Below are 26,430 nucleotides of genomic sequence, written 5' to 3' on the forward strand. Positions count from 1 at the left end.
ATGCTTAGGGCAACTAGAAACATACAGTTATTTCAAATGAGATTTATCCCAGGAGAAATTATGATTGTTAATCAGCATGACAGAAAACAATAATTGCTTGCAAAGAAGCAAAGTATTGAGATGATTAATACAATCTGAAATAAAATGCAGTGGATTAACATGTACAAGTGCTGGCTTCTTTCAGTTACATTAGCAAATCAATCATCTGAGGGCCAGATTTTTCTCCAACTTACTGTATTTGTAAGAGTAGGGTGTCTCAATGGAATCTGGTGGGCTTCACTGAAATTATTTCTGATACACATCAGATGAAGTGATAACAGCGTCTGGTAGTGATAGCACCAGATCTCTCTGTCTCTCTGTACTTGCAAGGCTTGTAGAATAAACCCATCTGTATGGCACTGTAGTTGTTTACCTTGTCCTCACACCAGATGCCAAATATGGCCAAGTATGGAAACATCCTTCCCAATTCATTTAGTATCTTTATTCTGAGAGTTCTGTTTCCATACCAAAATCTTACTTACATTTTTTTTGCATTACTTACATGTATTTTATACCCAGAATATTTCATATCTGCTGAAAACTTGCATTGCCATTAAAATTAGACACTTCTGCTTGTTAAGTATATACATGGAATCCTTTAAAAAGAGCTAATCCACAGGAAAGATAATTAAGTTCTGTTAGATGTCATTGATATTCTTAAGAGTAGTGTGTGCTGCCAAAAAGTAAGTTACATTAAATGAATTAAGTACATTGCATTTGTATTTTAAGTTATATGTAGTTTGTTTCAAACTTATGTGAGTGTTGTTTCTGAAGAGAGGTTCCTGGCACGGATTCTGGGCTTACAGTATGTTTTTTAGGATTCAAGAGCAAGATTATCAGTGTGTGCAAGCTGCATTACTGGTTTTAGGCACTGTGATAAAGCAAAAAACAAAGGATAATTTTTGTATGCTAATTCATAGTTTCTGAGGCTCTGGCATCTAGTTCATATGTACAGGCTCAGAATCCTTCTGTGGTTGGATCTGGAATTACTGCTACTGTAAGTTGCAGCAGAAAGAAGGAAAGGGCCCCTTCCCCCATGTCCCTAAGAAATCCTGCCCCTTCACGACCAGTTGCACTGGCCTGTTAACATAGGTAAGGTTATGTACCTTGCCAAATTAAAGTCGACAGCGAGTGACTCCCCAAGTCTCTGCATCACATCTGTTTTCTCTTTTGGCAGTGCAGAATGCTACAGGCTTCGTAACAATTTATTTCTGAATTGATTTATGATAATTGAGAAGTGATGTTTCACTCTGAACAGCTGTATTAGGATGTTAACAATTTAAGTTTACATTTATGCTGCCAGGAAGAATGAGCACAAACTGAATTTCGAACTTTTAATGTTCTCTCACTCTAATATAAGCTGCCGTGTGCTGTTTGTGACTGGTACAGTCCTTCACCCAAAGCTATTTTGTCTGATGATAAAACCATGAGTGTACGAAGCTTGCACATTTTTCATCTCTTTTATGACCTTATCTTTTGTGAGCGGCTTCTGTGAAGGTATCCTAACTATAGGAAGCACCTGGCAAACATATATGATATCTATGTTGTGATAAGCAGTTGTGAACAAGAAAGTAGATCTGTCAGTTCTGAACTGTTCATTGTTAAAAATACTTTGTTGATTTAGCTGATTGCAAAATACATTACAGAGTGACTAACAGCTGCTATAACATTCCTAGTCAAGAAAGTTCAATAGTTATATTGTGTGAGACTTTCTGTAAGAGCCTAATATTGATAGGAACAACATGGATTAAAACAGCAGGGTTGAGAAGAACTGCTAACCCATGTGCTTCTTTAAAATACTGCAACTACTTGTGGTACAAGCTGATTAAGTACAAATTGGGAAGTATTTTAATTTGTTAAAAAGATTAAAGTGCAATGACTTGTTAATATTCATGTCTCTCTTTTCCTCCTTGTCAGTGTTGTCAGAAATGTTAGAGTTCTCCCTCTCACGTTTCTGGTAAGATGTCTCTTTTACAGTCTTCAGATTCCCTGACCACTGTACCACCTTGAATTACAGTGGTTTAGTGTGTTCACTGGCATCTGTTGGATAAACATTAGGATATTAAAAACTTCATTAAAAAACTTCGAACTGTTTTTGAAGAACAACATAAACAGTTAATACTGGTAATAAATAGTAAGGTCAAGATGAAAATTCTATTCAAATTACAGTATTGAAGTTGTTTGAATAAGACTTTTTTTCTCTTAGTTAAGCAGTATTTTGTGTATTCAGCACTATTGTAGGCAGAGATTTGTTTCACCTAACTCGAGCTGGCCAAAGATAGGTTCCTAGTCTGAGCTGTGTGTTTCAGAGCATGATTCATTTCAGCTATCTATCTCAGACACCAAGAGGGGTCTCATATCTCAGGCATCCTCGAATAGGGTGAGTCACCGTGGAGTTTTCTCTCTTCCCTGTCTATAGGAGCGCCTACATAATTAGTCTGGACTAGCTTAACTTTCAGACGTCTAAGGTTAGAGGAGATGAATTCTGCCCAAAGAGGAGCTTTAATACCAAATACAGAGAAATAGCTGAAAGTCCAGTAGGCTTAATTGACTCATGGTGTACTATATGATATTAGAGATTCTTGCTCATACAAGTCTTTTTGTTTTCATGCAATAATGTTCTTTTAAAGGACAGAATTAATTTATTGATCTTAGTTGCCAGAAGGAAAAACTTAAACAGAAGCAGGTTTGCTTCATTTTAGATGATTTGTCATTGCAGGTACTTCTATACCACTCTTTGGTGTTGATGGTGAAAAGTTATTTCTCCTTTAACATAAATATGAAATGTAATTGAGCAGCAAAGTGAAGAAATAATCATGAGAAAAAACCAAAACAATGGGATTAGAAAGGAATCAACAGGCTAGTAGTGAGTAGTATATAAAAAACAAAAAGCACTTGATTTGCCTTGGAAGAAAGGGAAAATATGTCCTGGATCCTATTAAATGTGTACACCTGTAAGTTGAAGAAAAATGTAATTGGTTTTAGAATAAATATATAAAAAAATAGATTTACTGAGACTGGAAAATAGTCAGTGAATGAACAAAATGAGTAAACAGTGGAAAGAAAATAAATTCTGTAAGGTAATAAACTCGTTTGTGCTAAACAAATGTTAGCTGCTAAAGTAGCATTAAGTAAGGGGAAAGAAACAAAAAAAGCTTGAGAGATGTGTTTTATTATCAGCTCTTGTGCTCAGACTCCTTTTGGCTTCTTAAAGTTGCAGTGTCTCCAGAACTCTGGTTGACTTGGTTGTCCATTTTCATCTGACCTTGACTCTCAGCTGAGCCTGGGACAGACTTGCTTGACTGATGGCTTCTGAAGCCCACAGTAGTGTCGCATTTGTCGGTTTTACAAGCAGATTGCTTCAGCACAGAGGGAAAGTAGGGTGGGGGAACAGGAGAAATCAGTGTTGTGATATTTCAGGTGTGTAATGCATGGACTTGGTAGTTGGTGAATAGTAGAACACTTGATTTGCCTTGGAAGAAAGGGAAAATATGTCCTGGATCCAATTAAATGTGTACACCTGTAAGTTGAAGAAAAATGTAATTGGTTTTAGAATAAATATATAAAAAAAATAGATTTACTGAGACTGGAAAATAGTCAGTGAATGAACAAAATGAGTAAACAGTGGAAAGAAAATAAATTCTGTAAGGTAATAAACTCGTTTGTGCTAAACAAATGTTAGCTGCTAAAGTAGCATTAAGTAAGGGGAAAGAAACAAAAAAAGCTTGAGAGATGTGTTTTATTATCAGCTCTTGTGCTCAGACTCCTTTTGGCTTCTTAAAGTTGCAGTGTCTCCAGAACTCTGGTTGACTTGGTTGTCCATTTTCATCTGACCTTGACGCTCAGCTGAGCCTGGGACAGACTTGCTTGACTGATGGCTTCTGAAGCCCACAGTAGTGTCGCATTTGTCGGTTTTACAAGCAGATTGCTTCAGCACAGAGGGAAAGTAGGGTGGGGGAACAGGAGAAATCAGTGTTGTGATATTTCAGGTGTGTAATGCATGGACTTGGTAGTTGGTGAATAGTAGAAAATATCAATGAAAATAATTTATTCATCTGTATTTATAGATGAAAAATAAAGTTTTCCTTAATGTAAACACTACACATTCTGTTCTACTCTATTTACACAGCACATGCATTAATTCATGAAAATTTGATTATGAAAAACACGTAACACCATACTTCATGAAACACTGAAAAAGCAAGTTAATGAAAAGTTAAGCCATCTGCTAACATAAATTTTCAGATCTTTCTTCATCTCCCAAATACTTAATTAGTGTGTGCTGTAAGTTGTATACCTTAGCTGTAATTCTGCCCTTCTTTTGCCCTTCAGCCCAATCTTTTCACATAAGTTTCTCCTCCTCTTTCAATTCTAATAGTTTTGTTTGTTTGATGTTCTGGTTGGTTGCATTGATTGAAAGAATGCTCAAATTTGCATGCTAACGCCAGGTTTGCATATATTATAACCTGGAAAAACTTTAATATTTTGGAACTAAAATTTTCCATGCTTGGTCTCTATCTAACAGAATTCTTAATATTTCTAATATTTTTTGTTGTTGTTCTGAGATAATCCATAGAGATCTATTGTTCACAGTGGAAGAAAAACATTTTCTTTAGTATAAAAATTCCATGCAAAGAGCATTTTAAGAGCTTTCTATGGTGATTATATAGCTTGAGTTAGAAACTCATAATCAGAATTGCCCTTGCTGTGAACTGTTTTCCAACATTTTGGAGAAAACTGGAGTTGATCTTGCCAGGTTTGAACCTTGGAAAATTGTCCTTTGTTTCTCTCCAATAAATAACAATTTGTTGCAGCTGTAAGTAGCTATGAAGGTAGAAATAGGAAAGTAAAAATATTTTATAGGTTCTTTAGCCTACCCCCCCAAAAAAAGCAGAATTGTTTCGTTACTACAAAGTAACTATACAAATGTGAATTCAAAATAGGGTAGTTGATAAAAACAAATAATTGGTACAAAAAGATAGCTTTTTCAGCATGTGAATTTTTAGGATGATATTCTGAAGCTAAGTTCAGATTGAACTGAAGCACATGAACTTCAGATACCTGGGTAAAATTATTCAGTGTGTTTAACAGAAAAATGATACTAGATATTCATGATGTCTTTTAGCTTTAAGTGCCTATGAATACACTGGGCTATATTTTTAGTATTATGAATACACTGAACTATATTTTTGTTATTGGGGACTGGAGTGAATATAGTATTGTGTTTGTGTGAGAAGTAGTTTACCAGGCTCTTATACTTAGGATTTGAAAAACTGTTTGATTTATGACTGCAAGGAAGAATGTGTTATTACAAGACGTTACATATGCACATGAAGTTAAAACTTTATGGTGTTTGTATATAATCATGTACTTGAAAACTCTGGGTCACAAGCTTATCTGGTATAAATATAGCTCCAGTGATAACGTATGGGGATCTGGCATGGTTTGCTGTAATCACATTTCTTTACCTATGTTGCTAATAAAAGCTTCTGTTATCATGAGTGGGGAAAAAATTACAAGTTACTGCTTAATTGCTGTGCTTTTTGCTCCTTCTTGGTCTGCTACTGTCAAATCAACAAGTAGTCTGATTTTCAGATTCTAAAATATGCAGCGTTTGTTTTTTAGTGCTGCCACTTTTCTGTGGGACACAGTTTTTTAAAAAGTTTGCTTCAAGTTTGCTAAAAAAAAATTAAACCCTATTTGACTGATGTAGGTTTGATTTTTCATAGTATCTTAGAATCATAGAATGTTTTGGGTTGGAACCGCTAGAGGTCATCTAGTCCAACCCCCCTGCAGGAGCAGGGACACCGCTAACTGGATCAGGTTGCTCAGAGCCCCGTCCAACCTGGCCTATCTTCATAGATTCTTCATATTATCTTCTAATGCAAGAGTTTCTCAGAGTGATTAGTAGTGAAAAAAAAATCTACCAGTTCAGTGAAGTACTGGACTGGCTAAGCATTTGGACAAGTCATTTAACACATTACTGTGGCCAGACTATTTTGTGTTAATACCTGAACCCCTCACCTTGAATATAATTTTTCATAGTGGTTATTTCAAAGTATTTTTGCATGGAGCTTGCCTAGAGTCTTTTGTTTAAGTGAAATAACTGCCCTTTCAACAAGGAATTCTTCAAATAATAACTAAATGGTCATCTCTAAAATTTTAACCATATCAAAATTTTCATTGTATCCTGTATACAACGTTATAGTGGATAGTTACTGAAGGCCAACAAATGGTCTCAGATACTTCTGGATGGAGAAAAGTCTAAAATTCATCAGAAATGTTGCCTTTCTTCAGACAAATTTTGATAGGGAGAAAATTATCATAGGGACTTCTGGTAGTTTATAACCTTTAAGGGCAAGTTCCTTAAATGCCTAAATACCAGAGTCAATCATAGTTGATCTCTAGTTGCCTGAACAGCCAGAATGTTTAGTGGACCATATTTTTGTACTGAGTGTCATTAATCTGCAATGCATAAGAAACAGTTAGGTGTCGATTCAAGAAAACACATAACTGGAAGTGTATGTTTCTGGGGAGTAACAAGCTGATTTTTTGCTTTCATTTGTGCATTGGTTTACAGAATTAGGTGCAAGTTGTGATTCCATTTTTTAAGCATATGGAGTAAACAGTTTTCCAATGTTTGTCTCTTCACAGAACTGGAAGGATCGGATACTCAGGAATTGTTTGAGTCACCAGAAACTCGCAGATGTTTATGTATCTAATAATATTTTTTTCATTTTCTCTCTATTTATAGACATGCATATGTTGTCACACATGTAAACATATGTCAATACTGTATTTCTTTGATTGTTTTTTCAGGCAATGAAGAAGGCATCCAGGAGGCAGCAGAATCTGATGGTGATGCAAGGTCAGAAAAACCAGGGCAGCTTGCTGTGGAGACTGAAGATTGGGATGGGCCAGGTAGGAAAAAACAACTGAAACCGAAAGCCAAGAGAAATTTCTTAAACTAGATTCCAATATTTTTTAATATTATTATTTTAGTAGATGTGTTATGCTTTCCATTGATTTTTAATGGACTATTTCCTTTGAAGTCCAGGATATTGACAGGAAGTACTAGGATAAAGTTCTTGAGTCAAAAAGGTTTTGGCTATACCATTTTGTAAATTGTTCAACATAAAATGCCTTATGTACCTACTTGATATAAAGGAAAATTTTGTTGCTGCTTAGAATTTTAGGATTAAAATTTATCTTTAAGTTCTCAGTTCCGTGGTTGTATTAAGGTACAAGCTTTTCTGCTCTGTTTTCTGAGGTCAGAAGACCAATCAAATGCCAAATGCCTGTCTCAAGCTTTGTGCCTACATTTAGCAACATGTTGAGCTGAGCAAATAGATGTTGTATCTACTGACTTTTTCAAGGACTTTGTTTACCTCTTTTAGCCTGATAGAAATCATTTAGCACACCTGGTCATTGATTTCAGTTGAAAGAAAAACTCTTAGAACACTGTCAGTGAAGTGTTAGAACTTCACATTAAAACAGTAATTCACAGTAACATTTTCTGTTATGCACAGTGAAGGTGGTGCAAACGTAACATTGCTAAGATATGAGATGTGATGGTAACATGGGAATACTTTCCATGTATTTGTTCAATATAAATATGTAAAACCTCTGTTGTACTGTAAAATTACCTAAGACAAAGGGGTAAATTGTATTTCTCAATTAGGCAATCCTGCAGTTGAATTCAGTGCAATGTTTTCATGGATATGGACTCTGGATTGGGCCTTAAAAATCCATTATATTGACTGTGTTTTAATAGTGTTGTTGGAAAATATGCATCTGAAGCCCAACATACTCTCAGGATAGCTGTATCTCTTACAGAAATTTTCCCTAAAAAGGATGAGCACATCAGAAAAGAGTTCCAGAAGCATTCTATTAATAATTTATAATGCAATAATAATATTTCATTAGAAAAAATCTTATATTTCAATCACATTTTCATCCTTGCTTGATTTTGCAAATTGCTGTATGCTCTTCATGAAGAGAAGAACAAAACTAATGGTAATTTTCTGAAACCAGTAGCTGGAAAATACAATGCAAACAAAAATGAAGACATAGTATAGCTAATTATTATGATGTCATTTAAAATGTTTTTAATGATAATACACAAATAAGTTGATGTTCTATATAAAGCACTATAGTATTATATGAAAACAAGGTTTAGTATTAAAATACACGACAGTACATTTAAAAGAGTACAAAAGTCAGACCTGGATGTAGCAGAAGCCTTTTCCATCTTCACAGTAGACTTAAAGTCTCTCAGGGATTAACATGTGACTTATGTTTAATTTAATTATAAATAAACACTCTATGAAATCAGTAATTTTTTGTTGCTTTTTTTCTTTTTAGTGTATTTCAACATAGTTCAATATGCATTTTGTGGGCTCTTACTGTTTTTTATATAAGCTATCTTATACAAAAGTTTGAGAGATAGCTTTATGACAGTATGGAGTAAAAGGAGTATATTTTATTTTGCTGGGAAAAAAAATTGATTTAAACAGTAAGATGTATGTATTTCTTGTAACATTTATTGGTAGCTTTGCTGTCGGATAAGATGGAAATCAAAGCAGAATGTGGGAAAATTCCTTTTGACTTCAGAAAACTGATGACCACTAACATGAAATAAGCAGCTCTATTTTATTTAAATATTGGTTCTTTACAAGGCTATAATATGTGTGAAGAAAGGAATGAATACATACCACATGCCATACTTTCTGAATGCATGCTTTCTGAAGTGAATTTGCTTATCTATTGATATGGAAAAAAACTCAATCAACAGAAGACTATTTTCAACCATGCAGTACAAAGATAACTTCTTTCCGATCTTTGAAAAAAAAAAAAAAAAACAAAGCATGAAATATTTTGCTTATTTAGGAACATATTTTAGCACAGCCCAAACACAACCATTAAAAGCTTTTCTTCAGCAACTTTAGCAACTCATAGTACAGATGCTACGTCAAAGAGTAGATGACCATTCATTCTTTGTTATCTGGTCTGCCTCTGGTCTCCTTATGGAGAGGATGGAGCTGTCTCAGAATCCAACAATGACTGTGTTCTGCGTGATACAAGTTGCTGTCAACTGATAATGTGAACTGTGACAACTCAAGGAATCACATAAATAGTAAAGCTGTTTTGTTATTTTATTTTTTTTTTCTTTTTTTAGCGCTAAGAGAACATACTGTTATTTTCAGAGCCAGTACTTGCCAGGGACTGAAGTTCTGTCAGTTACTCATTAGCAACAACTTACTCATGAATGAGTCAAATTAAGCTTCTGGCATTAATTAGAGTTTTATTTTGTTTGAAAATTTGCATTGTTAAATGAATCACATGCATTCCCAAGCCTTTGTAATTAGAATATTTTTATGAAGAAAAATCTAAAGTTAAATGTGCTGTAGCTTCAAAGAGTTTCTTCTGAAGCAGTCTTTCAGATCACATAGTCTTGTGACCTTCACTGACCATCAAGGAATTGCAGAGATAATGCCTACTTGGTGTAGTCACTTTGAGTGTTACCTGAATGTTTTTTAATCTATCCTCAGTTTTCATTGTTTCTGGCCTCATTTTTTTCAAATTCCTTTTAATGAGACTACTCTGAAGTAATGGAAACTGAGTCAATAGACTGTATATAGACACACAGTAAAGGCCAATGATTAGTGTTTTAACACTGAATGAACATAAGGCAGATCTGCATCTTCTACAGATGTCACACGAGAGGATAGAATCATTCCCTTTTTTACTGGATATCTGTCCTATGTAAGAATGAAAACCTCCTAAATTTGGGGAACTATGAATGAAATATCCTAGAAGTTCCATGCTTCCATACCAGAACTTTCTTAAAATCTCTGAAAATTTTAGGTACCGTACTCCTCAACTGAAATATTGTTGAACCCAGTATAAGAATATTTTATATTATATGACATCTTGACAGATAAAGAAAAAATTGTTTCAAGAATTAGAAATTAGTTCTTGTTTATCATGCAGTGGTCATGCCTGTATTACAGAATACAAGATCAGTCCACTGTACTTGTCATTTTAAGAGACAGCAAATATGAACTCTATTGAAAGGGAGAAATTATTTGAATTAAAAAGTATGGATCATAACTTGGAAGTGTTTAAGGCAAAGTTTTTTAGATTTTCAAAAAGCTATAATAGAAGTGAAGGCTATGTTGGTTTTACCTAGAAGAAAATTTAAAAAAAAAAAGAAAAATGCAAGTTTAAAATGAATGGGGAAACAGTGGATGTAACCAGATGCTAGGAAATGTAGTACCTGGCTAAAAGAAGAAAAGAAAAACGTGCCTAAAAATCTATCAGTAGCTTCATTAATAACAGTAAGATGACATTTTAAAATATGGTAAGAAAAAAATAATCAGAAAATTGGTATTGATCTGTTACAAGTTAAGGCTCTAATAGTTATAGGGGTCAGGAAAAAGGGTAGAGTAATTTAAATATTTCTGGTCTACTTAAAACATATTTGTGCTGGAAAACCCATTTGTCTGTAAGTGATGACTATGCTTCTGTTCCATCAACAACTGATCAATGGGTTAAACCTAGCTAATTGAAGCAGTCTGATAGTTTGAATTTAACCTTTTTAGGAGCTAGGTGACCCACTGTCCCACGTCAGCCTTCAGTTTTCAAAAGGTTTTGAGGTGATTTGGAAATTCTAGAACACTAGAGGAGACAAATGTGTTTGAAATCAGTAAGTCAAGGTTGGTCTGGATAATGACAGATTTGTCCACATGACAGTGGTTCCATTGGAAATAACAGGATAAGTAATGTAAGAAGCTTTTATTAAAGGGGGATTAGTAAGAATGCCAATCCATATAGATTTATGGAAAAAATAGATCTTGTAAAACCAACTTAAGATGTAATGGTGAGCTAACGTATATTAGTTCTTTGTGATATGTTTGCAATCCAAAGAAAATACTGACTAATGGATAGGTATCGCTATTGCAGGATCTGAATAACTTGACATGTTAGCTGCAGCAAAATTTGTTTCATTATAATTAAATATGAAGTCATGTGCTTGCGAGAAGGTAATAGAAGTTTTACTACAGAGAGCAGTGTGTCTGAAAAGGTCTTGGGATTTAGTGAACCAGGGTTGAGCTCAAAAGATAGAGTTATTGCTAAAGGATATGTGTGGGTTCTCAAGCTATATCTTGCTTGTCTGGTTAGCAGTCTTGTTTGATGCTGACACAGGGTTTTGTCTCCTGCATTCAACACTTCAAGAATGATGTTAAAATTTGAAACCGGTTTAAAGAGCCACAAGAATGTTGAAAGGACTGGTATTATGAAAAAGTCTAGGTCCTTTTCCTATTTATTTTATCAAAGAAAATACTAAAGGACAACCTGATTACAAACTACTTTAAATTCAGAGTGAAAGTCTGGTAACAATGGGCACCTCTTTCTAGCAAAAGTATCAGAAGATTAAATGGACGTTGAAGCTCCACAATTCCAGACACAAAGAACAGATTTTAGTGCATAAAAAGTTAATTATTGAAACATTTTATGAAAAGTCATTTATCTGTCATTAGAAATATTTACATTCAGGATGAGATACTTTTCCTAGAGAACATGATCCAGTTCTGTGGTAAACACTGGACTTTTAAAATGGGGTGGATTCCACTGGGGTAGAACTTCTGCTGTTGGTAATAGTAAAGCAGGTTGAAGTCACAACTCATGACATCTCAGAAGGCTCATATACATGTATCAGAGAACTGTTGAAAAAGGTACGGACAGTTAAATATGGCGCAGTACAGCTTCTTTTAATTACTACTACAGGTTGGTGTTTTTCTTAAAACATATCAGAAAGTGTAAGAAAAATAGTAAACAGAAAATTAAATAGTGCTTTAAAGTAATGATATCATGAACTATGCTGCTGTTAATGTTTAATAAAAGATAGAGAGAAACAGGCTTTTGTATGAATTCATGTGTATCGCTTTAGCAAGGTGTGGCTCAGAAAGGTTGTACTGGAACATCTGACATGCCAGGTTCACATTTTTACCTGCTATGAAAGATAGTTTGAAAAGCTTTTCTGAATAGATTTCCTGTAACCATTCATAAGGATCACTGTAAATATGTATTGATTGTTGGATTTACTCTGCATTATTTAGCAATACTAAATAATAGTAATATTAAAAACTAGCAATACTAGTTTGGGTTAGAAAGCAAAAGTGTATGATGTAGATTGGAATGGTTGGTAGACCACTGCAAGATGGAAACAGACATTAATGACAGTCTTTTTTTTTCCCCCTTTTTGCTTCTTTTTCTTTTTTTTTTTTCTCTTTTTTTCTTTCTTTCTTTTTAAACCAGTCCTAAGAAGGACTTGGAGATTACTGTCCTGATTTCGTTTCTTTTTTGATTGGGGAAGTGTGGTAGATATAAGATCTTGGAAATGCTATTTGATGTAAATTAACAAAAATCCATGAAACATAGTTAACCATAGATATAGTCTGACAGTAAGAAGAATATTGTGAAGAAGCAGAGGAAATCATAGAACGACTGTGTGTTACTCTGACAGTGAATCGGTATTATCTCTGCTATCAGATAATGCAGTTATCATTAATTTTCACATTTGCATTTCAATCTTTGGAAGGAAATGACTCTTGCCGGATGAAGATAAGAGCTCTGTACCACTATAATGAACCATCATTTTATCCTGATGCTTTGTATCCATATGAAAATGAGGCTGGGTGGTGGTGTGGTATGTGAGGAGGGGGTGGGGGGGGTCATAGGAACATTATAACAAAGTGTCAAAAATCACTACAGACTTTGGGAGCCCTTTATGAAACAAGAGGCAGTCTAAATAAATCTTCTGTAGTGAAGTGGATATTGGATTAAAAGCAGAGAGCTGGGTTCCCATACCGAGGGTTGGGAGGGGACCTCAGAGGAGCAGGGGAAGATTTCTGTGGATCTTGATCCTGTTTCCATCACTGGTTTGGAACTAGGAGGAGGCCATGCAGACACAGAAAAGAAAACGTAAGGGGTCAATGGTCCTCAGGTTAACCCTTGTGCTGCAGGTCTTGTTTTAACACTTGAATACTATTAAGGTAGGTGAAGTAAATGCAAGTGGACCACTGGCTTCATGGATTGGGCTCTGATACTGGAGCTGTTTTAAGAGGTCATCACTTCTGTGGGTTAAATGCAGGATTTAAAATAATTTTCAGTCTTGTATATAGAACTGATCCAAGTCTTCAAGGACTGTAGTGTTCCCAGTCCTTTTCAAGCATAGCCCAGACTTGTGTTGATGACCTGAAATTCTTGTCTGCAGACCTTTGTGAGGCATCATTCCATTTCAGGTCTGATTGCCTAAAACCACTGTTCCCCAAGTACTCTTGCACGATACTCAACTTGTTTGACCTTTATGGTGCAGTCGTTGCCTATAACTTACAGACTTCTTTGGGACACTGCCAAATATCTGCTAAAAGCATGAACTCTTGAGGTTTGCCCTCCTGCCCCATTTCTTTTTTTTGTAACAAAAGCTGAGATTCTTATGTCATTAAATGATTGTAAGAACTGATATTTATATACATGATATTTTAGAAGTCCTTCTTAGTGTAAAACCTGCGACCATTTCTAGGAGCACCAGGATATCCATTTTGCCATGACCAGCTGGGATTGATGAACTATTCCGCTGGCTGTAGCAGCCACTTCCTCTTGCAGACCTTTCTCAGGCCCTCACCTCTCTGCTCTTACGTGATGAGTGCATACCCGTCTCTTAATGAGAAGGTGCAAAGCTAAGGGCTGTAAGGAAAAATAGACTACACCTGTGTTAGTGACAGAAGCTGGGTAGTGTATACTTGTGTTAAAATGGTCCCTGGCATGATTTTGGTTGAGGTCAGCTGACACTCCTCCCAAGCAGATCCCAAGCTTCAGGAGTGAAAGCATTGGAGGGAGCATTCTCCAGAGGTAGTTCGTGTGCAGTCACCTGTTCAAAGGCTAAGAAAGTCTCCCAGCACATAAATGTGACCCTGTTTGGCTTCAGTGCCCATTCTTTGGCACATGTAATTAACCTTCCTTTACCTTTAACAGACATAGTTAGTACAGAAATCGGCTGTTCTTCAAGACAATTGATCTTGTTGGTGGACTGTGTCCTGTACAGGCCTGAAAGATGAGAAAGTGAGAGGGGCTGTGTGAACTCACATGGAAGTAGTGACCAAACCTTTGCTGTTATCTTTCCCACGTGCAAATTTGACTTTTGTGGGAAACAGGCTTTTGTGTGAGCTACTGAGCATGTGTAATAGGCAAAATCAAGTCATGGGAAGAGTTTTCATTTTTGTTCACACCTGACAAAATGAAATGATGCCCACTAGCTAGAAATAGTGGTCAACAAGGCTTTAAGAGAAAACTGAGGTGTAATACAATTGCCCTAAAATCATGTGAATAGGCAGTACTAAATTTTGAAAACTAAAAGATATTTCATGTCTTGACGTCACTTGTTATGGTGACTTCTGTAGCATCCCTTTCATGATTCAAAGTGCAAATACAGTAGGATTCTGTAAACTTGGAGATAAGAATTACCTCATTTGACTTGCAGCTCAAAATATCAAAACACAGTGAGTTAATCACGGAATACAGGAGCCCTTGTCAAGCATTCCAACTGTTTTGTCAGTTGGGATGCCATTTCTTTATCATTGTTTCACACAGTTATATATATGGATATGAATTTAAGTTTAATTTCAAAATTAGTCACTATAGAAATGAAGCTCATTTAGAAGTAACATTTTCCCATATATACATTTCACATTTGGAGAATTTTAATTTTACTTAAACAATTAACCTTTTAGAATATTTTCAAATGCAAACCATTTGTATCCTAGTTGAAATGCTTCAGAAAAGTGAAACTATATAAAACCTTTGAGTCTATTAGTCTTTAGTTTAATGGTATTAATTTACTATTTTTGGGCCATTATTTCACCATTTGCAAGGCTTTTCATTTTTGGTGCATTAGGTGTAAATTGCTCTTTGGAGACCATCTTAATCTGCAAGTGGGCGAGTTTCTAGACTGCATAGACTTGAAATTGATCCGGTATCTTCCTAAATTCTTTTGTACTTGTGTATGTCCAGCAGGAGGCAAGAACATTGGCCTGACTCGTAAAAGGCATTGAACTCTGAATGAAAGGTGATACACATTAGAAATGTATTCTATTTTGATTGGCATTTATGTTTCAAGCACAAAAGACTTCTTGTTCTGTGAAAAAAGTTGATAGCTGCAAAAGGCATGTGCAAGGGAGGAACGATCAGATTCATTGGGTACTTCTCTTTGGACATGATATGCTATATAGTGGATATTATGTAAAGTACAAATCCCTGTAGGTCACACAGTGAAGGACTCTTAGTCTGTGAAATTCTGCAGGGAATCAATGAACATCTGCATTACAATACATTGTTTCCTGTAGTTTCATGCACCAAGGGACCTGCAGAGGCTGGCAGAAAGCTTGGCACTTCGCAGCTGTCTCCACTGTAGTTTGGCCATAAAGGCAATATAACACCCTGGTAATTGCAAAGGACTAGGAAACAATGTCTGGTTTTGGAAACAGATGGGGTGAGAATCAAAAGGGACATGTAATCGGTCCACAACTATTTTGTTCTTTGTTGTGTTTTTCTCATTAATTCAGCTAAGATTATTGCATGCGGAATAATGCATAGCAACACTGGCTTGAACAATTGAAGGATGGATGTGTTAGTATATTGAACTTTATACACAACATAGTGTTATTTACCACACAAAGCTGTAGCCCAGCATTTGGATGCAAGCACCTAGTGAGAAATGCTAGTGACTTTATTTCTTAAATTGGCAGGTTTCAGTTGGTTTCAGCGATGTATCCTGTGTTCAGCATATCATTAAAGAAAATATCTTGATTTTCAAAATACATTTTCCTCCTACCCCTTTGAAAACTGCTCTGTTTACTCTCTCTCAAGATATCATAACATAAAAGTTGGAAAAATATAACTAAAACAGCAAAAATGTTATCACCAAGAACCATTGTACAGAGGTACCAGCCTTTGCTGATTCTAAAAAATTTAATGTGACATGTGGGTGGCAACCTGGGTACTAGTATTTTCTCCCAAAATTGCACAGTTCAGAATGGTTCGGAGTCAGAAAAGGAAACGGGACGTTGTGGTCATGGGACTGTGACAGAGTCCTAAGGGCAAAACTCCCCTCTCAATTCTGACCTTGAATTTCTCAGTATCTGTGTTTAGCTCAGTGAGACCAGCTTAGCACACATTTGGGTTTAGTTTCTTAATTACCACACTGTATTTTTTAGGCTGCTTTACCATCTCATGCTCGAAAGAAGAATATGGATTGAACAGTAGATCTTATTTTCTCTCCTTGATGTAGGCTTCAGACAAGGGCGTCTGTAAACAATCTTTGTAAAGTGCAGTAATGGTCATCATACAGAAATGCTAAAATAAACTTTTTTACGCAATCACGCAGGACTCATTCACCAACATGGCAAAAGTAAGCAGGGTTGTCTTAATAGCATGAGACTGCATTTTTGTTTAGTTACAGAAGGTTTACTTATTTAAACGTATTCCAATTGAATCAGTGAGAAACCCCAGAACTAAATATTCAGAAGTATGGCCCAGAGTTAAGACTAGTAATATACCTATGCTCGTATTTGGGTAGGCAGGAGTAATAAGGATTAAAGCCTATGTTTGGAAAGCTGAGACTGCACAACGGCCACTGTTCCTAGTTTTTCCTGCAGTCAGCTATTAGCTAAGACCTTCTAGAACAGCTGTGTAGAGGACATCCGAGCTCCTGGCTTGTTTTGTTTTGTTTTGTGGGTTTTTTTTTTCCCCCAAAGATTTCAAAGCGTTCCAAATGTGCTTTTTAATAATCAGGGCTGTTTATAAAAACTATTTTTAATCTATAGCATACTAAATTGTATTCATGGAGAAGATGCTTGTGTATGCTTAGTTTGCCAGTGTGGGCAACCAGTCCAGTGTATCTGCTATATCCGTTATGATAAGTTACAGAAAAAATGAGTCAAATTGTCCCATCATAGTAAAAAAAAACTTTGCTCCCCTTTGTCTCCCTCAAGACCGTTAAGCAATGTATTCAAGCTGGAAATCCTGAACAGCCATACTTGACTTCACAACATATTCTTGGGGATTACAGATAGAAAAACTTTCCAGTATTTTACATAATTTTGTTTTACGTGAATATTGCAGGATTATGCATTGGCATACTGTGTGTTACAAAAAAAAAAAAAAAAAAAAAAAATGTTGGAGTCCCTGTCCCTGGAGGTATTTAAAAGAAGGGTAGACAAGGTGCTTAGGAACATGGTTTAGTGGTGGGATGGCAGTGTTAGGTTAATGGTTGGACTTGATCTTAAAGGCTTTTTCCAATCTAAATGATTCAATGATTCTGTGATTCTCAGGATTGAGGATAAAACTGTAAATACCATATTTTACTTAGAGAAAATACTCAAGGTGGGCTTGTTCAGGTCTGTGCTTCTCTGATTTTATGGCAGTGTACTCGCGTTGCTTTTAAAGATCCTTCATCAGCATAAAAACACAATGATGGATTATTGTGGATAATTTAGAAAGACAGTACAATGTATACTATGGACATACTGTTCCAGAGTGGTGCGTATATGCATTTTGGTCTGTGTCATTCTTAAAGGAGACTGAATTTCAAATTACATCATTGTGTGAAAAAACCCCTTCATTAAGTTATCTGAAGTTTGATACTTACACTGTGGTGCCAAAACCACTAATCAGTTCATAAATCTTTGGCTTGCATATATAAATAAATACTAGTTTCTCATTAAAAAAATGAGACTGCCTGGACAGCACTCATGATAAGCATTCACTGAGAGTTTTCTTAGGTGTTATACAGTCCTGATTTCAAGGTTTGTGTAATGCAACATTGTAAATGCTTCATATTGTTTGTTTCGATCTGATGAAGTATGTATAATTTATTTAACTAATACTTTTACTATTGTGGTTTGTACTTTATGGTTTTTATTGACTTATTCTCAGAAAAAAACTTTTTTCGCCAATTACAGAACTGCTTAGCATTTGATATTGACTGCTTTTCAAACTATGTATTGCATCTCAACTTTTCATGGAAATTTTCTTTAGGAGGTGCTCTCTAAATATATGACTACTATTAGCGCAGAAAAAGAAAAAAACCAACAAAACAACAGATATTTTGGTGTGTTGCAGTCCGATAAGAGCTAGCATTTAGTTTAATTACTATATCCATAACATTTTAGCCATCAAATTTTGAGCCTCTTCCAAGGAAGTTATTTTTCTCTCATCTTGTCCTGCTAATCCTTGTTTTAATAGTTACAACTTACTTAATTTTCTTTTCTGTATCTTCATGCCACAATGTGTGAATCATCTGGAATCAAAGAACAGTGTGATAAGGTTGTTGACAGGGATGTGAATGGGAGAGGAAAAATGTAGAATTTAAAATTGTATATACGTGCCAGAGGACATCTTTAGGGGACACTGGAGAAATGTTCTTGCATATTGGTATGGTGCCTCCGAACACGTGGTCTGATAGAGCAATGGACAATGAGGGAGCATTGGACTGTGTCCTACATAACGCACAAATTAAGCTTCAGTTCCTTCAACACTTTTCTGTAGGAACAGACCTGATTACAGAAGACCCGTTCCCCTTGAATTCTGCCTCTTGTCAATATATTCTACAATGTCATATGCATATTGACAAGCATGATGCAATAGATTAGTTGTTCTACAGATTCACAGTTCTCACATTGTTCAGCGTTCTACATGCTGGGAAACTCAGTCAAGAAATTAAATAATACTCTAATAGTACTTAGAAATTGTGATCCTCCCTATTAAAAAGCCTTTCGCCATCTGCTTGCTTTTTAATTTTTCACGTTAAAGAGACAAAAAAATCGCTTCAATATGTAGCAAAGTGTGTCACATGACTTTCACCATTTCTCAGCTTCTGGGATCATTGCCCTATAAAAATGCTATGTGCATTTCCCCAAAGCTTGGACCTATCATGACGCTTATCTAAAGAGAAAAATGATATATTTTTAAAAGAAAAACGCTGACCTAGTTAGTGAGGCTGAAACCATTCATTAATTAGAAGTCATAATTGCAATTACATGGTAAAATTAATTTATCACGAAAATAATCCTATCAGTTTTCCTTTTTGGAAAAATGGAACCAAATGATTTTAGCAGCCCGTATTGCTTAAGGCTGATATTACAGTGATATTGGTTGAGAGTGAATAAAATAATCAAATTCTATTTTCAGTATCTGAAATTCTGAGACTGCATCAATGATAGTTTATATATTATATGAGATTCACTTGAGTTGTAATTTTATAATTACATATAATATATAAAGCGTATATGCACAGATAAATGCATAAAAGAAAAAATAGTGTGCTGAAATTTAAAAAGAGTGAATTGAAGATAACACAGCACATAATATATAGAAAAATTCATGTAATATGGCAAGTATGCTACAGTGTATGAAACTCAGAATGCCTTTTCTACCCTCAGGCTATTTAGACTTCCTTGATATTCAAATCTTAATGTACATTAAATGGAATTTAAGGAGGTCCACCTTGCTGGACCTCAGGCAGACTTAGCAAGTAGCGCTCCTTGGGGATACCGCTTTATGTATATATTTGCAAAGATGTTATAGCCATGAAATACAGTCCTTTGATGACATCATAACTGTGAAATATGACTTTATTTTGCTCACCAGCAGTAGAGCTTTGCTTTATTAAGCAGTCTGTATGCATAAATAAAGAATATCAAATACTGAAGCTGACTGCTGTAACCAAACGTGGCCACCTTCAGCTGGAGTGCTCAACACTCCCTGTGATGCCCTATGGACGTCAGGGGACTGTTTGTAGAGTAATATGCAGTCAAATATGGCTAAGTTTAACATTGTCTTCTCTCCAGAAATGTGGTAATAAGCACCGTGGATATCATTAGACAGCTATATGCCCAAATTCAGCAATTACTTACGCTACTTTAAATTTTAACAGAGGGCAAAAATTTATTATTTTATGCCAAGGTAGTCAGACTTGGTCTTTAAACATAAGGATCTCAAAATATTTCATTAAAATTTCTGGTCCTGTTGATGTAAATAGAAAAGTACACATGGAGGCCAATGGAGTTAATATCTAGTCTATTAATGACTGGTTAATGTATGAATGCACGTATTGTTTGCATAAGACTCACAAATAAACTTACTTTTTAGGAGAAAGACTGTTAGCCGCAGTCACCAGGGGGTTGTTCATCTGCCTGGACTTTGTTATTAGTAGGAGATAGGAATAAGTACATTTTAAGCATCTGAAAATATCTTAAGTCTCCAAGAAAAAGACTTCATACAGTGCAAGAGAAATGTGCTTAAATCTGTTTTTCCAGGCTAACCTGGCATTTGAAGATAGGATCAATAAGTATTTTTTATTTTTTCCTTCCTGATAGTAAGAAAAAATAATAAAATCTACATTTAGAAACATGATTTTGGTCTTCCAGGCTCCCATCTTGCAAAGCATTTACAAACTTTTAATTTAATGCATATGAGCATTTGTAGGACTGCAGCCTTAGGTCATAAGCTCTTCCAGGAAGGAGCTGCCTTTATCATTGTACTTTCTACATACTCAGCAAACTGTTAGCTTGCACAAATTAGTAGGGATGCAAATCGAAGCAATGCTAAAGGCCCCTTTCCACTCCTCTGACAATGTAAAAGGGACTTAAATGTTGAGTAAATTGCTTTAGTAAGACCCAGAATTCTGAATACAATAAATAAGGACTTCAAACTGTAGCTTCTTGGGTTTCTGTTAATTACAGAACATTGTTCCATGGATTTGCTTGATTTTCTAACTTCCTTCCTATTTTGAAACATATTTTATTAAAATACTTATTGTGAAATACAAAATGTTTTGACTCATATATACTTCTTAAAATGAGCATTTTTTTCTCTGGAGAAGTAGGAGCTAAATCTTGAGGCTGCTGTGCATTTTCACTTCACAGCGACTTCATTGTCAGCCATGGGATAGTAAAGTCTTACATAACACGTTGGTTTTTTAAATGATAACTCACTTAGATTCTGCAATTTTAAACTTCCGCAATTTTAGACTTCCTTTCATATTTCATGGCTGTGATTACAGCTGTGAATGTCTTGTGGTGGCATAATTCACATGAGTCTTGATCTTATTTTATTGGCTAGTAGTAAAATTTTTGCCGTAACTGTATATATTTTTGCTGTAACTATATATATGAATATACTAATATTGTGAATTGAGAGGAGAAGATGTTAATATACTGCCCAGGGATAGAAAAAGATGGTGATATATAATGTCCAAAATGTTCCTAAGGATAAATCTTTTCTTAAAGGTAACAGTTAATATTTTTCTATTATGTTTTACAGTTTTTTTAAAATTAAAAAAAGTGCCATAAATTTGACTGAGGGGGTATTCTGAAATACCCTGTGTGAACCATCTATGGCTCTTAGTTTCTTCTGAAAATCAGTTGAATCTACTGCCTATTATTTTAATTATTAGCTAAGTCCAAGCAGTATTTTAGAATTATGACTGTTTCTTGATGATTTTTCTCAAGTGTCATCTGATAAACTGAACCTTATCTTAGCAGTTAAGGGGAATAAAAGAAAATTTAGCCATTTAAAGCTCTTATTTCTTCATGCAAATTTCTTCATTGTGGCCCATCCTGTTCATATTTTTCATCGACTTTATTTCTTCAGTTTTTCTTTTGTACAGACACTACCTACTGGCCACCTTTTGCCTACCTTATGCAGTATTTGTAATAATAAAACAAGTCCGTATATACTGTTTTTAATTAACCTTATAGGTATGCATTGCAAGCTAGAGGGTGTAAGATTGTTTATCTGAGTAACTTTACTTCACATGAAAACCATAGCACCTAAGCTTATGTGCGGTTCTCTCGTGCAATCGTGGCCCAGTGGTACTTACCTGTTGTATTTGTCATCCCCACCTCCCTGCCTGCACTTGTGTTCCCCTTCGCGTGTGCAGACGGTCACAGCACGGTGGCTATCGAGGTGACAGTCCGGCGGTGCTTGGTGGAGCAAATGTCTTTGCATTCTGGTTGCTTAACGAACGATTTTCACAAAGCGTGTGCAGCAGAGAGGCAGCTTCCCCAATGCAGTCGTACACACGTGCTGAAAAAATGTCATTTTCCTCGTCAAGTTTTGTTTCCTTAAAAAAAAAAAAAAAAAAAAAAGGAAAGCTTTTTGTTCTTTCTATTCCCTTTTGATCATTCATAATTTCTGATCATCTCCTTTTATATTCCTGGTCTGATTTTGTTCATGCTCTTCATTTTTACTCTGCTCCGTATTCATTCTCTTTCTGTCATTTATTTCCTTTGATTCTGCTAAAGTCCCTTTTCCATGTGGTCTGTCTTTCATACATTATAATTATAAAATATTTCCATTTTCTCTTCAAGCACTCAAAATGTATTTACCTAGCTTTCTAAGTTTGGATACAGTGTTTCCTATGGTATTTATCAAGGAGAGTATAGTGAGAAATTATTGGCTTTGCTGTATTTTCAAAGAGCATCTGCTGGTGTTCATTTGGGTTTTTTTTTCTGCAGCTATGTATATAACACACACATATGTATCATCAATTCAATGAAAACACCACAGAGAAAATGAATTTTATGAAATTGGGAGGAAGTTTGCAGCAAACACTGTTACATATTGGTGTTATATAGCTATCTCATCAAAAGGTAGGAAATGCACAAGACCTTTTGCGCTTTTCAATTTGAAAGAAAATGATTTCATTAGAAAAAAAAGAACCATCACTCTGGATGTTGGAGAATGCCAGAGCCTGATGAAACCAGCTGAAGAGACAAACTGAGTGTACGGATGCAGATTAGCCTTCAGAAGATGAGGGTGTAAAAGGGATTTAATGGTAGGATGGATTATAGAAATCCTTGTAACAATGTTAAATAATTATAGTTCCAGCCGAGATCAAAGCAGTGCTGATTGAACCCCCTCAAGCTGTTAACACGGAGTATCTTGAAGAAAAAAAAAAAAGGAAAAAAAAAAACCCTCTGAGATTGGTCAGCCTGCGCTGACAGTGTCCTCTGATCTGGGAAGTTCTGGCTGAATTGAAGGTGCAACTTGTGGGGGAGGGAAAGATGGAGGGAAGAATTTATCAGTCTGAGTAGCCTATTTGGGTGGGGTTTTTTTTTTATAAAGGAGGAGGAAGGGGTTGTTATAATCAATGTTACTAGAGTTCAGGCGCTGACTGAAATTGCAGTAAACTTGTACACAATTGGCTTCTTTCCATATTGGAAAAAGGATTAAATTTATTTAGCAGAACTCTGGTCTGTAACAGAAAATGATTAGACTCTTTTTTTTTTTTTTTAAATTTTTTTTTTTTTCCTTTTAAACTGCAGTTCCTTTATACATACCTGCCCAGCAACAACTATTAGTAGTGATAACTGGAAGAACGCCCTTTGTAGTAGCGATATTTAGCTGCAGGCAGCGAGTACAGTTGCTATGCCCATTCAACAGCCTTAAACATTAATTCTCATTGCCTTGCCTTCCTGGCATTCATGCCTGGAGGATTATGCTTATGCCTCTATTAATAAAAAAAGAAAAGTCAAAGTTAAATCCTTACGGTTTGGTGGTGTAGTAACTTGTGGCATAGCCAAAGCTTTTGCTTTTATACAGCTGTCTGTAAAGTGCAGTACATCTACTCTGTTTCAAAGGAAGATCTGTAACTTTGGCTGTGTTGAGGTGTATTTCTAGTCATGGTGTGTCCAGTGTGTTCAGTTCCAAATAGAAAGCTAGAGGGTACAATAGACAAGTAGTAAAAAACAAGGGTGGAAATTGCACTTTATGGACTAGATCTGTCTGAAGGAATGATTTCATCTAGCTCAGTATTAGTTTTCTGTCCAGCTTTGTGCTGGGGCTGCAGGTAAGCAAGCATGACCATCACTGAATGGACATCAAGCATAACAGCTGCCGGATATTTCCTCCTGGGCATAGCCATGTAGGGGAAAAGGTGGCTGGACAAGGTGTCATCATCCACGTGGCAGGAAGACTTTGCCATCGCATAGGTTTTGCCAATGAGTGGCCTGCAACTGACCTTAGACCTGGAGTTTCAGAAGGGTTAAAGGATGTTTTTTTAAGAAAAAGGACTGGAAAATTTTAGGTTCCTGGAAATGCCAACACAGATAGAATCTCTGTCTCTCTATTTCAGTGAATGCATGCATATGGCTGTATGTTTGAACAAATGTAAGTACTTTGTCTTGTATGTACACCCAGTATACTAAATGCCAATCAGAGAGTATATCAAAGAACTGCTTTATATTTCAGAGAGTAATGATGCGTGACCAAACCCCAAACCTGTTATCTGATCCCTGTGTAAGAAGCTGTGGTTTTATTTTCCAAATGTTATAGGTGAAGAATGAAGGCATTTAAATGGCATCATCTTCAAGGATTTTGTGGCTATTTTCTTTAAAAGTGTGACAGTCTTTATGGGCATCTCAAAGTGTCTGTAGATGTCCAAGTTACAGGTGCAAGTTCTGTGGCTCTGTTGTCCTGGCCAAGTCCTATGGAAAATGTGGAAGTGACTTCTCGTGATCCTCTGGGAGATTGTCTCACCATGTGGGGTTAAATCATGTGGCCACTCTGAGCTTTCCTGTTGAAGATGCGATCTAAGACAAGATAGAAATGATTTTGCAGTAATTGCTGAGGGATCTTGGCCAAGATCTGCAAAGTCATTTAGACATCTAACTCTATTTGATACATAGTGGTTTGTAAAGTTAAACATGTCTGCAGGAGCAGGGTGTAATTCTTAATCAGACAGGTATTTACACTGCTGGATAGAAGCAGATAATACCATTAAGTGAGCTTTAAGGTAGTGGTAAGCTAGTTCAAAACTACCTGGCATCAATTAAGCAAGGGTTTTAAAAGAGAGTGATTATAAGTGTGATCTTACCTGGGATTGTGGAGAGTGTTGAAGTCCTGGCCAGGGATCTCACAATTCCATTTCATAAAAAGAGAATCTGAGGGAAGGAGTTGATGTTGTTTGGTCATACAGATATGTTATTTTTATGGTATAATTTTGGATGTAGTGAAAACTGATGTGATAAATGCTTTGGAGAAGAAATCACCATGCCAGCCTGTGCTAACAACAGTTGAACTGTCAGCATGAGGTTTTTTATGCTGGAAATAAGGAAAAATAGTTGCTTTTTGCAGTTGGAATATAGCACGCTTTATGAATTGGTGGCAAAACTAATTAGGACTGTATTTAGTCTGTTTTAATTCTCAGAGTGATCACATGAGGGGTTAGTAAGAAGAGAGGGTGTCCTGGTTTCTGCTGGGACAGAGTTGATTTTCTTCTTAGTAGCTGGTAGAGTGCTGTGTTTTGGATTTAGTACTATAATAATGTTGGTAACACACTGATGTTTTGGTTGTTGCTGGGTAGTGCTTAGACTGGCCAAGAACTTCTCAGCTCTGCCAGGTGCACAAGAAACTGGTAGGGGGCACAGCCAGGACAGCTGACCCAAACTGACCAAAGGGCTATTCCAGACCGTATGACATCCTGCTCAGTATATAAGCTGGGGGAAGAAGAAAGGGGGGGACATTCGGAGTGATGGCGTCTGTCTTCCCAAGTCACCGTTACATGTGATGGAGCCCTGCTTTCCTGGAGATGACCGAACCCCTGCCTGCCCATGGGAAGTGGTGAATGAATTCCTTGCTTTGCTTTGCTCGCGTGCACGGCTTTTGCTTTCCTTATTAAACTGTCTTTATCTCAACCCATGAGCTTTCTCACTTTTACTCTTCTGATTCTCTCCCCCGTCCCATTGTGGGGGGAGTGAGTGAGCGGCTGCGTGGTGCCGAGTTGCCAGCCCAGGTTAAACCACAACAGAGGGAAAAGGGAGAGCTTCTGAAACAGTGCTTTTAATGACATTAGCTGAAGGCAGGAGAGGAGTAGAAAGCAAACCATAAGGAAGGTTTCTTAACTTGAGGGAAGACTTACATAGTCAAAAGGAGTGTGGGCTTCAGAGTATGTGCAGAATCCTTTTTTTTTTCCTTTTTTTTTTTCTTTTTTTCCCCACTGTCTAGGGTTCTGCAGGTGCTATCAAAAAAGAATAATAAAACTGGGAATCAACAAGAAGTCTAAGTTAATCTATCATCAGTCTCTTCTGCCTGACATAGTCATTCTGTATGATTCTCTTTTTCTTTCCTGTTTCAGGTTACCAATACAGAATTAAAAAAAAATTTTTTTTTCCTCCCTCCCCTCTCCCCTCGCTTTCCTGTTGCTTTCTAACCCTTCCTGAAATTGCGGAGGAAGAGTTAATAATGGAACTAGCTCTAGTGCATGTTACCTACCTATTCTCACTTCTTCTTCACACTTAAAACCCCTTCGCAGAGGATTTTAGAATG

At 36.1% G+C, this 26,430-nt stretch overlaps 1 protein-coding gene across 1 annotated transcript in view; it reads left to right on the plus strand.

Moving 5' to 3' along the window:
- The window catches only part of ZFPM2 (zinc finger protein, FOG family member 2), a 273,056-nt gene that overhangs the window by 33,645 nt on the left and 212,981 nt on the right, over window positions 1–26,430 (plus strand). Inside the window, exon 3 of the mRNA XM_035893882.1 lies at window positions 6,859–6,960. Within this exon, the coding sequence (XP_035749775.1) occupies window positions 6,859–6,960 (102 nt within the window). The remainder of the gene's footprint in view (window positions 1–6,858; window positions 6,961–26,430) is intronic.

Source organism: Egretta garzetta, unplaced genomic scaffold (genome assembly GCF_000687185.1).
Source record: "Egretta garzetta isolate BGI_Z169 unplaced genomic scaffold, ASM68718v1 scaffold154, whole genome shotgun sequence".
Classification (NCBI taxonomy): domain Eukaryota; kingdom Metazoa; phylum Chordata; class Aves; order Pelecaniformes; family Ardeidae; genus Egretta; species Egretta garzetta.